The sequence below is a fragment of the Mustela nivalis genome (assembly GCF_964662115.1).
Source record: "Mustela nivalis genome assembly, chromosome: 6".
Classification (NCBI taxonomy): Eukaryota; Metazoa; Chordata; class Mammalia; order Carnivora; family Mustelidae; genus Mustela; species Mustela nivalis.
The window spans coordinates 121,388,056-121,402,868 of record NC_139025.1 but is presented as its reverse complement, the minus strand read 5'-3'; the positions used below and the strand labels follow the sequence as shown (position 1 = coordinate 121,402,868).

Here is a 14,813-nt window from a genome sequence, read left to right as displayed (position 1 = left end):
AATCCCCTTTAGTGGATAGTTTGGGTCCAGGAATGTTGAGTAACGCAGCAAGTACACAGAGCCTGATATGAGAGTTCAAGTGGGGTCTCTTTAATTCTACTACCTCTTTTCTCTGCTTTCTCATATATTACAGTATTGGTTGCCTTATGGTTTATGATTAAAGACATACTTGAATTTCATTTTGAGAAAGGAACTTCTTTGTATATTTGTGCTATTCCTTTTTTTGCAGTGGGTTTTTTGTTTTGTTTTGTTTTAAATTGTTCAGGCTTATTTATTTTCCACATTTGATCTAATAATAATTATTTCTGGGCATGTGAATACATATAAAAATTTAAAGAAAATATTTCCATTACCAGGTTAATCATTACAGTGCCTTCCTGAGAAACAGGAGTATTAAGAATAGATACAGCCATGTAAATCAAAATAGATGAATAAAGTTTGTGTTCCCTTTTGATAAAAATATGCTAAATTTGAGAAATTATCACACATACACTAGTTTTCTCAACATAAGTGAGAATTGCTGACATCTTCTTCCCAATAGCAGAAGAGGAATGCTAAGTTCAAAGAGAATTTTTAGCACAGCATAATTCCAATAGTTGGTCTCATGTACATTCTTCTTACAATAAGAGTTCAAAATGAATAAATTAGCCCTCAACTAACTAATGAAATCTGTAACTCAAGCTTGAAGTAAGTTGTAGAATATATGTCTGTTGCTATAAAGAAGATATTTATTATGTTAAAACACAGTTTTTAAGGTGTGAAACTCTACAATTGTATAAATCAGAACATTCATCATTTTAGTATATTCTTATTTCAATTTTCAGATAGTTTCCTAATTTCTGTTTTTTACAACGTTTTCTTTCACTAAATTTAAATTCTGTTATATTTTAAGCAGATCACCGCACACTCTGTTCTTTTAGCTCTTCATTGGATACTCCCCATTCCCATACCTCACTAACCCCTGATGAACTTTGTATCTCATCTCTTCATGATCTCAGGCAGAACCTCTGCCTGTGATTTGGGTAGGGCCTGGGTTAGTGCTATGGTGAAGATCCCTTAGAAAGTTGGCTAACCAGGACAAGCACAATGGTCAGGACCTGGAAGCAGCTAGGCTTGCAGTTTTGATCTGGACCAAACACAATTGCAGATCTACAATCATCACAAAAGGGACCAGTACACACATTACAGTTAATAAAAAGTCAAGGGAATGGATGAGCCTGGCAGTGACCTTTGGATTCCAGCATACACAGTTCCAAACTTGACAATGTTTAGATTCAAAAAGTTCAGTTTTTACATATTTGACTGAGTTTTAAAATACATTTTTCCTCAAAACATTATTATAAGTTGTAATTAGATTCCCAAGAACTGGTCATTCCTAACTAACCAATAGTATGCATGGTATATCGTGTTAGTGATTGTTCATAACAAGTAAATGCAAGCAAATGAATGTTGCATTCTTTTATTTCATGAAAAAGTTTGCAGTTTTTTTCCTGAATGCAGGCATACAAGGGAGAAAGCTCCAGTCGGGCAGGATTTTAGCAAGAAGAAGGTATCAAAGGGAAATTTCTGAAGGAGAAATTTATGTAATTTATGTAATTTATATTATGTAATTTATATTTATATTATGTAATTTATATTAAATGTAATATATTTACATATTTTATTAATAATAATGCCAATTCTCTGTAACTGAATACATGAATAAACTTTTCTGCATTTGTCAATCTAGAGGTGAGTCAAATATAAGAAGAGGAGGCCTATACTCCTCAGATCTAGGCTTGCTTTCAGCCACCCCCTCACAGTAGAAGAGATCCTCCTTGAATGCAGTGTGACTCTCCAGGTCCATCAACAGTGTGGATGTGACTTGCTATAGAGCAAGGAGAACTTTCCAGCAGCATTCCTCCTAGAGGGTTGAAGGATCCCTTCACAACCCCATGCAGGTGGGAATAAGCCAGAGGCAGCACAATGAGGCTACAATACAGAAAGGATGCTACCTGCAGGAATGCCAGATGAACAGCATCAGCGTCACTCTATCCCAAAACCCTGCAGCCTTTCAGATGGGAACAGCTGTGGTAAATAGAAAGTTATCTACATTAAGCGTTCATCTGTTCTTTACAAGGAATCATAGGGCTAGAAACGTATCATTACCAAATGAAGCCTTATTTCTTTCATAACACCAATCATTAGATGCTGTGTTAATACTTAATTTTGAGTCCCCAAATAAATTTCATATATTGCCTGAGAGTCACTGTAGCATCTTTCAGAGAGGTTATGTTTCCACTGAGTGACTCTAGCTGAGGCATGATGTACAGCTCACAAACTGACCAAGGCAGGACACTTTGCACAAGATGCTATTTCATTAGCAATGTCTGAATTTTCACAGTAGCTAACACTTTGTGAGCTATTTATAAATTGGCTAATATTTCTTTAATATTTCTTTCAAATTTCTTTCTTAACTTTGGAAAATGATTTCAAAATATACATGGGGCTCCTATTCAGCACACTAAAAACTGGCCATTTGACTTGTAATACTATTTTTTAAGGGAAATTACTGTATTAGTTTTCCATTGCTGCTGTAACAAATTACCATGAACTTAGTGACTTAAGACAACATACATTTATTGTTCACTGCTCAGGAGACTAGAAAACATTTGGCAAGATTGTGTCTCTTTCAAATTCTCTAGAGAAAGCTATTTCCTTGCCTTTTCCAGCTTCTACAGGATGTGTGTGTTGCTTGGCTCATAGTCCGGCACCACTCCTTCCATCATCACATCTCTTTCTCTGACTCGGACACTCCTTGGCTTTCTTCTTATAAGTAGCCTTATGATTACATTGGGATCAAACCCAGATAACCCAGGTTAATCTTCCCATCTCAAGAGCCTTAATACCATCCTATCTGAAAAATTCCTTTTTGCTGTGATAGGTAGGAAGGATTAGGACATGGCCATCTTTGGAGGTTATTATTTTGCCTATCACAATCTGTCTTCTGGTCCTCCCCAAAACTCATGTCTTTCCCCCATGCAAAAATATTAAACCCTTCCGAGTATCTTCAAATGTCACAACTCATTACAGCATTGAATTAAAGACCATATTCTCAACTAAATCTCAGCAGCTCAAAAGTTCCAAATATCATTATTGGAGATATCTAAATAAGCTACACAAGTTGATTGGGTATGATCTACCCTGAGGCACAGTTCCTTCCCATTGTAAATTTGTGGAACTCAAGAAACACGTTTCTGCTTCCCAAATCAAATGGTTGGACAGGCATATGATAACAGTTTACAGATATTCTCATTTGAAAAGGGAGAAAATGTCTGAAAAAAAAAAATGAAGCACTCTTCCCTCTCTGCCTTTTCAGTTCAAATTGGCAGTGTTTCTGCTGGTATAAAATTCCCAAAAGTTTTGCAGGTCTTCTATGCATGTCTAGAGAGTTCACACTACTGGACAAAAGGCTCCTACTTAAATATTTCATGGATGATCTAATCTTTATTCCTGGCTTTTACGTACATAGTTGAGTGGTACCATGAGTCACATACCTAATCTCATAGAGTCTACTGTGTAACTGAACACTCTGACCTATTGATACTTTTGAGACATTAGTTTGTCCAACCACACCCTTATCTTTATTTTAAGAGCATTCTTCCCTGACAGTTTATCTCTTCTAATTATACCATCTTTTGCAACCTGGATAGACAGAATTTCCTAAATCAAGTCCTGGTCCCTTCAGTTGGCAGTTCTTCCCTCATCTTATCTTTTTCTTCTCGCATTTTATTATAAGCAAAAGGAAGAAAACAGGCCACAACTATAACACTTTTCTTGGAACTCTCATCTAAGTATCCAATTTCATTATTTTATCAGTTGCATATAATACCCAGAATTCTTTCTGGATTCTCTAGAGGAGAATCTGTTCCCTGCTCTTCCAACTTCGAGAAGCTACCCGCATTCCTGAGTTTATGGCCACATTGCTCTGATCTCTGCTTCTGTCATCACATCTCCTTTTCTTACCTGGATACTCCTGCCTCTATTTCATAAGATCCCTTGTGATTATACTGGGCCCCTATGGATAAACCAGGATAAGCTTCTGTGTCCCAGGGGACTTAATGTAATCACATTGGTAAAGCTCCTTTAGATACCAAAGTATCTATAGGTTTGGGAGTGTGGAGAGTTAGGACATGGGCATCTTTGTAGAACCATTTTTTCTACCTGTCACCACCATACCTTCTGCAACACTGATGTAGTATTTCCATGTGAGTGAAGAAGGCTCAAATCTAAACAAATTATTGGGTAGACATCTGGAGACTAACCCCCTTTTCACACTTACCAACTATTTTTTTTTCTTTCAGAAAATAAAAGTGGCAGTTATTTTCTTTCTTCTTCAAATGGGATCAGAGAGGTTAAAAGACAGTTTTACAAAGTTTACACAGTTAGTTAGTGGCAAATTCTAGCTACCCTAGAATTTGGCTCTTTTAGCCATCTTAAAGTGATCCACTGTGAGCTGCCCCTGGTCAAGCAGAGAGCTCCCTAGTGAGTCCAGGACCCTAACCCCTTGATTAGTGTGATACAAATCCAAGTTGAAGCAAGTAGTTTATCTCACAAAATGCCCTTTCCTAAACCTAAAGAAAAACTGTTGAAAATTGGGACATGTGTTTCAACAAGTTAAGGCTTGAATGTCTTAACAGAAATGGGAAGCATAATAGAAATTTGACCTCTGGGGGGAAATGCTGGATTCTTGGATCTACCAGTAATTCAGTGAAGTTTTTCCATAAGGCACATTTCTTAACCTTTTAGGTTTTATTTCCTTCATCTGAAAAGTGAAAGTTTCTAGTAGGTGGCCTGGCTGGCTCCTTTGAGCTATGCCAATCTATTATCCCTTAGAGTGCTTTGATCTCAATTCTGTATGAAGGAGGTTGGTTGTGTATCAAGGCATTCTACATTTCAGGAAAACCATCAATGGAAGGCTTCCTCTTATCTAGAGATATTTTTTGAGTATTACAAAAGCATAGGCCATTTTTGAAATGTTCAAAGAGATAAAAAATTTGAATGTTGCTCCCCTACTGAGGCTGAAACATTTGCTATTGGGGGTTTAGCTGAATAATACATTCATCCTTTAGAAGAAAGATGCTATCATAGATATATATTTTTCCAGTGTTTGGAATTCCACTTCTAAGGAGGTATGTTAAAATGGGGGAACAATCCGTGAGGCTTTAATGATAGCACTTTTTGAAATGGTAATTGTAGAATTACTATCTTTATTATGTTTTTACTAGAATTATTTTTTCTTTAAACATACTCTTTTTCTCAGGTCCAGCTAAATCCCGTCCACTGGTCTCTTCCCACCATCACTAAACTCTCTGCTCCTGCAGCTATATTCTGAAAGCAGACTTCTTAGTGTATAATCCCTATCATCTTTATATGTTAGTGCAGTAACTTTCAGGAAGTAACCAGCTCTCAGGGCCGAATAGCCAGAATAAAGCAGGACAAGAGATGAACTGAATAAGTAAGAGATGAGACCACCATGACAGAAAGGAACACTTCTCATCACTCTTGTAAATACATCGTGCTGGCCAAGAAAGAAGGAGGGCATGAGGAAAAGGGAGAAAAGCCAGGAATGGGCAGTGTGCCCAAGGTGGCAGGTCAAGTCTCCATGAGGGGATCTTCTCTGACAAGTAGGGGCAAACATTAGAAATGCCAGGTGGCAGTGCCTCCCGTGGTCATGGGAATGGAAGCAACGTACCAACGTGAGCACAGAGGGAAGAGGAATTAACCATGATTCACGACACTGTCAAGGACTCAGCCAACACATCTGGCTTCAAGTCAGCCTCCAGACCCAGTGGGAAGTAGAGAGTTTCCTGGGGGACAGAAGCTCAGTTATATGAGCTGGCAGACATGGCTGTGTCTAGAGAGAAGCTTTCTCCGTGGAGGGACCATCTCCACATCACACGGATGATGGGAGTGGGTCCCATAAAATTGTCAGCATTTTGGGAGGGCAACTTAAAGACTGCCGTGCTGGGTCTGCTGGCTCAAGTGTGCAGTACCTGTGGCGGGCCTAAGACAGGATCACCTGAAGCATCCCTGCTTACAGCCTACCTCACACTGGTCCTACTGCCTGAGCCCAGAGCCGTCTTTGCACCTGCATCTGTAAACTGAACAGAGACTGTACCAGCACAGAATCTCCAAATCAAACCTGTTCTCCTTTAAGCTCCTGCAGCCCTGCTGTCTTGTGTGCTGCTTCTCACATCTATTGCTTTTACCTGGCATTACAGCTTTATACATACTTACTAAAAAATTTGCTTCTGAAGAAAAATTTTACGTTTTCTGAGCTCATTGTGACTTTACTGTCCAAAACATTTTTGACTCTTTTAAGTTCTTTGTCCCACTATTTGCTTTACTTTAAAAATTTCTTAAACTTGCTAACAAACAGATAAAGTCAACATTATTTTCTTTTGTGTTGGCTGAATGCTCTCTTCACAGGCTGTGATTTTTTTTCTTAAAGATTTTATTTATTTATTTATTTATTTGACACACACAGGGGGTGCACAAGCAGGGAGAGTGGCGGGCAGAGGGAGAGGGAGAAGCAAGCTCCCTACTCTGCAGGGAGCCTGATGCCGGACTCAATCCCAGAACCCTAGAATCTTGACCTGAACCCAAGACAGATGCTTAACTGACTGAACCACCCAGACGCCCCCAGGCTGTGATTTTTAAGTCAAAATTTTCTTAATTCTGATAAGTTAATACGTTATCCACTTCATGGTCTCTGATAATAGTCCTTTTACATAATTTATGTTTGAAGAAGTCCATTGCAGATTATTTATGGAATAAAACAATCTAAAAGTCTAATAATAATCACTTAAATATATATTCATTATTATGTTATATTATCTATGTATCTGTATATAGTGTATACAGATACATATATACCCACACATCTGCATCCTAGAATTAAATAATTCATCTTTCAAAGCTATGATTATATAGAGATTTTCACATAGGAAGTACTCTGTTCCCAATGTTAGGTATATGAAAGATTGAATTTTGTATGCCAAGAACAAAAAGAAAATAAACCATAAAACCAAAAAGAAAATATATGTACATGTCGGAAAACTCTGGACAAAACTTACCAGGTAAAATTATAAGTGAAATGATATCTATATATGGTTTTCTCCTTTACAATTTTCCTGTACTTTCCCATATTCTTCTTTGAACATATACAGTGTATCATTTTAAATGATAAATGCCATCTCCCTGCCTGAATGTGGTATGTGGTGCTGGGTTCTAGTCCATATGCACTCCCACCTTTTAAGCATTACTCCATCCCTGGGGGAATGGTGTCTCAAACCAGAGGCAGCATATGATTTCTTCTCTTTGACGGACACAGACATTTCTTGCACTGGCTCCATTCCGGGAATACATACATTAACTACTCTGTCTGCAGTTATAAAGTGTGAGTTCTGTATGCAATTTAATAACCAAAAGTTAATCTGTTTTAACAAGTGGAAGTAGTAAAGGCAAAAATGAGTGTTTTTACATTTTTATTCTCACCCTGGGCACATAGGCAAGATCCAGATTCAATATAAGAAGGAAGGACCAGTAGTGCTAATACTATGTCAAATTAACATTTGTATAAAAATGTAATTATAACATCTGTTTAAAGGTGAATGTTTTCTATTATGATTTCGTTCTGTATAATTTCATTTTAAATAGTAGAATAAGAAACTTAAACAGATTAACTCATTAATGAAATTTAGATTCACTATCTAATTAATAAAGTCTGTAGAGGAGTAAAGGCAGGACAGTGTGGCAACATTGGAAGTGTGCAGAACCTGTTACCAGTTAGTATGTGGTGGACATGCCATTACAGAAACACAGCAATCGGGGGCCTGGTTTCAGATCATGACTCCACAACTTAATAGTTCTACATACTTGTCCTGATTCTTTAATATCTGTTCCACACTTTCCTGCCTTAGAAATTGGGATATTAACAGCAGCAAATCTCCTAAAGCTATTTTGATTAGTTGTGTTAATGCAGCTAAGCATTTAACACAGTGCCTGGCATAGATCTGGTGGATATTATGTCCATTACTGTTTGAGACATTGGTGACAGTGGTCATAGATGGCGGTATTATTATCTGGGAGACCAGGCTTGGATTAAAAACAATTAGTTGTTCCAGAAAGTTGCTCTCATAACAATTTCACCTACTCTTTAGTGTCATGTCATCAGTCCAGTACACAATAATTATAGCCAGCTTCTGGTTAAAATGTGGACTGAACATTTATTACACAATTATGTTTTTTGAGGTTATCAAGTATTTTAGAAAATACATATATTTTCAGCCTTGTCAAAGGAAGTTTTCTTAGATTATTCTGAATATGGGATGGGAAACAAAGAATAAATCATTTTTAAAGGCATCTGAAAATTGCTTTACAAGTGGTAATGTATGTATAGACACACACACCAACCCACAGAACCGATTAGATTTGACTTAAACCTTATTTCTAAATGCATCTTCAATGCAAGCCTGTACAATTTGGTGAAACAGTTTAGGCAATTTCATGAAATATGGTAATTAAAATAATGAGTGACATACTTAATATGGCTTATTGGAACATGGTGACTGCTCAGTAAATAGCCAGAATTGGCGAGTTATTTAAAGATCTTCATCTCTTACTTTTCAGCCTGACCATCTCCGCAGAGTGCCCAATGCAACTTGAGGATTTCCCGATGGATGCCCATGCTTGCCCTCTGAAATTTGGCAGCTGTAAGTTGTTTTCACAAGTAAGAACCATGGATATACTTTTGGGGTTATTTCCACATTCATTCAGAATTTAGGTTCTGTATGCAAATAAGCACAATATGTGGCAGTCTGCTTGAGAATACTGGAATGTTGCGGATTACTCATACCTTTGTCCTTGTCTGCAGCCTCATCTTCACTTCTGAAATGTTGGAAGGCAGCGTTAGAACCAAACTGCTCCCTTCTTTCTTTGTGCTATCCATTTGTGCTTAAGTTATGTGAAGTTTTCATTTTTGAAATCAGAAGAATGTGCTCTTTGAGACTGAGCATCAGGTTTTTTATAACTGATGAACCAATATTGTTACATTATCATTAATTAAGGTCCATAACTTACGTTAGTGTTCATTCTTGTGCTGTATATTATATAGGTTTTGGTAAGTGTATAGTGACATGTATACATCATTATATTATCATACTAAGTGGTTTCACTGCCCTTAGAATGTTGTGCTCCACTGATTCACCCTCCCTTCCATCAGTCCCTAAAAACTACTGATCTTTTGTATCCAAAATTTTTCCTCTTCCAGAATGTCATATAATTGGAATCGTATAGTATGCAACCTTGTCAAATTGCTGCTTTTACTTTGTAATATGCATTTATGTTTCTCCATGCCTTTCATGGTGGAAAAACTTATTTCCTTTTAGTGCTGATTACTGGTCCATTGTTTGGTAATACCATAATTTATCCATTCACTCGCTGAAGGACATCTTGTCATATCCTTGTGACATATGATACTGAATAGCTTTTCTTGTTTTTTTTTAATTAAGTTCAATTAGCCAACATGTAGTACATCATTAGTTTTTGATATAATGTTCAACAATTCATTAGTTGCACATAATACCCAGATCACATGCCCTCCTTGGTCCCCATCACCAGCTGCAATCCCCCCTCCCAACTTTTTTCCCAGAGTCCAGAGTCTCTCATGGTTTGTCTCCCTCTCTTGAGTTCTTCCCATCCAGATTTCCCTCCCTTATCCTGTGGTTCTTTGCACTATTCCTTATATTCCACATATGAGTGGAAATGGGTTTCTCCAACTGACTTATTTAGCATAATCCCCTCTAGTCCCATCCATGTTGGTGCAAGTGGTAGGTACTCATCTTTTCTGATGGCTGAGTAATATTCCATTGCATGTATGAACCACATCTTCTTTATGCATTCATCTGGTTGAAGGACATCTTGGCTTCTTCCACAGTTAAACTACTGAATAACTCTTCATATATTTATTTGCTCTCTGTTCATGGTATTTTGGTGAGGTGTTTGTTCAGGGCGTTTGCCCATTTTTAATCTGCTTGTTCATGTTCTTATTGTTTAATTTCAAGAGTTCTCTGTATATTTTCTGTACCCATTCTTTATAAGATATGTATCTTGCAAATATTTTCTCCAAGTCTACAACTTATCTTCTCATTTTCCTGACAATGTCTTTCATATAGCAGGCATTTACAACTTTAGTGAAGTCTAGCTTATGAATTACTTCTTTAATGGATCATGTCTCTGAGGTATATAAAAATAAGGTTATCTATATTTTCTTCTGTATCATCATCTAGGAGTTTTATAGTTTTACATTTTACACATAGATCTGTGATCTATTTTGAGTTATTTTTTTGTGAAGATACAAGGTCTCTTTGTAGATCCTCTTTTTTTCTTTTTTTTCAATTTGCATGTGGGTGTGTAGTTGTTTCAGCACCATTTGTTGAAAAGACTATCTTTAATCTATTGTATTGCCTTTGGTCCTTTGTCAAAGATCAGATGACTTGGTTTGTGTGGGCCTATTTTTGACCTTTCTAATCTGTTCCATCGGTGTGTTTGCCTATTCTTTTGCCAATACTACCCTGTCCTGAATACTATAACTTTTTTTTAATACTATAACATTTTTTAAAGAATATTTTTATTTATTTATTTGAGATACAGTGAGAGTGAAAAGGGGGCAGGGAGCATGACTGGGGGGAGGGGCAGTGGGAGAGAAAGAAGCAGGCTCTCCTCTGGGCAGGAAGCCCAACTCAGGGCTTGATCCCAGGACCCCAAGATCATGACCTGAGCCAAAGGCAGACACTTAACTGACTGAGCCACCCAGGCACCCCAAGTACATGAAGAAAACTTAAAGCTATATTGCTAAGGAAAAGAATCCTATCTGAAAAGGCTACATACTCTGTAATTCCAACTATATAACATTCTGGAAAAGGTAAAGCTATGGGGACAGTAAAAAAGATCAGTGACTGCCAAGGGTTAGGTAGGGAAAGAGGGACAACAGAGGATTTTTTTAGGGCAGTAAAAATTATTCTGTGAATACTCCAACATTTTATACTCAGTCTTGAAGTTGGGTCGTGTCACTTCATAATATTGTCTCCAATATTATGCTGGCTATTCTTTTGCCCCTCCACATAAACTTTAGAGTCAGTTTGTTAATATCCACAAAATAACTTGCTGGGATTTTTATTGTTATTGCATTCAATCTATAGATCAAGTAGGGAAGAACTGACATCTTGACATTATTTAAGCCTCCTGTTCATGAACAAGAAATAACTCCATTTGTTTAGCTTTTTATTTCTTTCATTAAAGTTTTGTACTTTTCTTTATATAAACCAGATTACCTTGGCCCCAAACCAAAGATATTGCAAAAATGACAAAACTTTGGATCAGTATCCCTCATGTATAGAGACCTTTTTAAAAGTCCTTAACAAAGTACTAGTACATTGGATTCAATAAAATGAATAATACACTATGACCAAAATCAAGTAGTTTATTCTAGAAATGCAAGACTGAGTTATAATCCACTATTTTTTTTCACTATTTTAACATTCTAAACAAGAAAACCAACATAATAGGGGCGACTGGGTGAGTCAGTCGATTAAGTATCCGACCTTTGGTTTCAGCTCACATCATGCTGTCAGGATTGTGAGATCAAGCCTCATGTCAGGCTCTGCACTGGGTATGGTGCCTGCTTGGGATTCTCTCTCTCATCCCCCTCTACCCCTCTACCCTGCTCACACACTCTCTTTGTAAAAAAAAATAAAATCTTTTTTAAAAAGGAAAAAAAGAAAACTAACATAGTTATATCAATTGGTGCAGGGAAAACATTCTCAGAAAACTAATAGTAGAAAAGACACTCCCAAATTTGATAAAGTACTTCTACAAACAAACAACCACAATGAAAAACTTTAATTATAATATTAGGGTTGCTGGGGGGAGGGGGTTTGGGAGAAGGGGGTGGGATTATGGACATTGGGGAGGGTATGTGCTTTGGTTAGTGCTGTGAAGTGTGTAAACCTGGTGATTCACAGACCTGTACCCCTGGGGATAAAAATATATGTTTATAAAAAATAAAAAGTTAGAAAAAAAAAAATAATATTACACTTAATGTAAAAAAAAAAAAAAAAGACTGCATAGTTTCCTAAGGCTGAGAATAAGATATTGATGTCTGCTTTTACCACTTTTACTCAACATAAGGAAATTCTAGCCTTTGTAGTAGGACACGTAAGGGAAATAAAAGTGTACAGATTAGAAAAAGAAGAAAAACAGGTTGTTTTCTTGTTAATCTTTGTATCTTTTATTTGCTTGTCTTGTCTTATTGCATTAGTTAGGACTTCCAATTTTTTGCCTGGTTGTTTCACACCAGTTCTTGAGAAAGAGGTATTAAAATCTCCAAATATAATTGTGCATTTGTGTATCTCCACTTTCAGTTCAATCAGTTTTTGCTTTACATATTTTTCAGCAGATATTTGGTGAATATACATTTGGGATTGCTAGGGCTTCTTGGTGGATTTGCATAATATTCTTCTCTGTCCCTGGTATTTTTCTTTGTTTGAAATCAGCCTGATATCTATGTAGCCATTCTTGCTTTCTTTTTGAATAATGTTTGAATGATATTTTATTTTTTTCTTAATTTACTCTCAACACTTATATATCATTATGTGAAAATAAGTTTCTTGTAGATGGCATATAGCTAGGTCAGATTTTTTTTTTTTAGGTCAGATTTTTTAATTAACTTTGTCAATCTATGCCTTTTAATTGGTGTATTTTCATCATTTACATATAATGTATCTATTGATATGTTAGTACTTGGGTCTGCCATTTGTTTATTTTTTGTTTTGTTCTCTATTTTTTTCATTTCTTTATAATCTTTTTTCTGCCTCCCTATTGGTTAACTGGATAATTATTATGATTAATTATTGTATTATTATTAAATTTTATTTACTTACAGTATTTTTTCTATACAGTTTTTCCTCAACTCATAAAGGGATTACATCTTGATAAACTCATTGTAAGTTGAAAATATTGTAGGTTGGAAACACATTTATTATACCTAATCTATAGAACATTATACCTTAATCTAGCTAAATGTGCTCAGAATACTTACGTTAGCTGACAGTTGGACTATATCATCTAACATAAAGCCTCTTTTTTGTTTAAAGATTTTATTTATTTATTTGACAGAGAGAGATCACAGTAGACAGAGAGGCAGGCAGAGAGAGAGAGAGGGAAGCAGGCTCCCTGCTGAGCAGAGAGCCCGATGCGGGACTTGATCCCAGGACCCTGAGATCATGACCTGAGCCGAAGGCAGTGGCTTAACCCACTGAGCCACCCAGGCGCCCAAGCCTCTTTTTTTATAAAGTGTTGAATATCTCATGCAATTTATTGAATATTACACAAAAATGGAAAACAGAATGGTTGTATGGGCATAGTATGGTTGTAAATGTGTCAGTTGTTTACCCTTGTGATCATGAGGTCGATTGGGAGCTGTGGCTCAGTGCCACAGCCCAGAACCACATATTGCTAGCCTGGGAAAAGGTCACAATTTAAAATTTGAAGTGTGATTGATACAAAAGATGTATTGTTTTATAGCATCATGATGAAAAGTCGTAAGTCAAACTATCTTAAGTTGGAAACTGTTTATGTATATTTTTTGTATAGCTTTTTAGTTGTTGCTATAATTGTTTACATACAGTTGACTCTTGGACAATATGACAGAGGTACCAACTTCCCACACAGTTGAAAATTCATGTATAACTTTTGACTCCCCAAAACTTAATTACTAATAGTCTACTTTTGACTGGAAGCTTTACCAATAACCTAGTCAATTTACACGTATTTTGTATGCTATAGGTATTACATACTGTATTCTTATAATAAAGTAAGCCAGGGGAAAGAAAATGTTATTAAGAAAATCCTAAAGAAGAGAAAATATATTACAGTATTTTACTATACTTATATATAAAAAAAAAAAACCATGTATTAGCGGACCTGCATGTTCATACCCATGTTGTTTAAGGAGTCAACTGTATACATAGCTTATCATTTAACTAGATCAAATGAAAAATAAAAACCTTACCTCCCTTTTATGTGCTTATCTTCCCAGAATTATAATAGAGTTGCCTAAAGATGTTCTTTTTGTAGATCTAGAACCATATCAGAGAGTGCTGTAGTTTTTATTTGAACTATCAAACTTTGTTTTACAAACTCAAGACAAGAAGGAAAATTCTATTATATTTACTCATATTTTTACTTACTGTGTTCTTTCTTAAGTGTTCCAAGATTTCTTTTTTAAAACTAAGCTGTTTTATAATAAAATACTAATAAAAATTTAGTAAATAAAATAAAAATACTAACATGATAAAATATTTTAAAATAAAACTTATTTTATAACTCCTTAGCAAACTTCTGTTAGCTATTTTTTAGGATAGACTAGATTGGCTTTGCTCCATTAATTGTCAAAGATCAGTTGACTTGGTTTCTGTGGTTCTATTTTTGAGCTTTCTAATCTGTTCCATTGGTGGTTTTGCCTGTTTTGCCAATACTACTCTGTCCTGAGTACTATAACTCAAGCAATAAATTCTCTTTGTTTTCCTTCATCTGAAAATTTTTTATTTTACCCTTCATACCTGATGATTATTTTCATCAGATATATTGTGTTCTGATAGTTCTTTGACACTTGAAAAATGTGTTGCTTTATTCTTGCTTTCTTGCTTACTGATACCACTCAAATCATTTTTCCCTTATTGGTAAGATATTATTTTTCTTTGGTTGCTTTC

The 14,813-nt window shown here is 36.0% G+C and overlaps 1 protein-coding gene across 5 annotated transcripts in view; it reads left to right on the top strand.

Moving 5' to 3' along the window:
- GABRA5 (gamma-aminobutyric acid type A receptor subunit alpha5) overlaps positions 1 to 14,813 on the top strand; it is an 84,122-nt gene that overhangs the window by 39,115 nt on the left and 30,194 nt on the right. For all 5 annotated transcript variants that reach the window (XM_082736020.1, XM_082736021.1, XM_082736019.1 and 2 more), the window contains one exon: positions 8,674 to 8,756. In XM_082736020.1, coding sequence (XP_082592146.1) covers positions 8,674 to 8,756 — 83 coding nt within the window. The remainder of the gene's footprint in view (positions 1 to 8,673; positions 8,757 to 14,813) is intronic.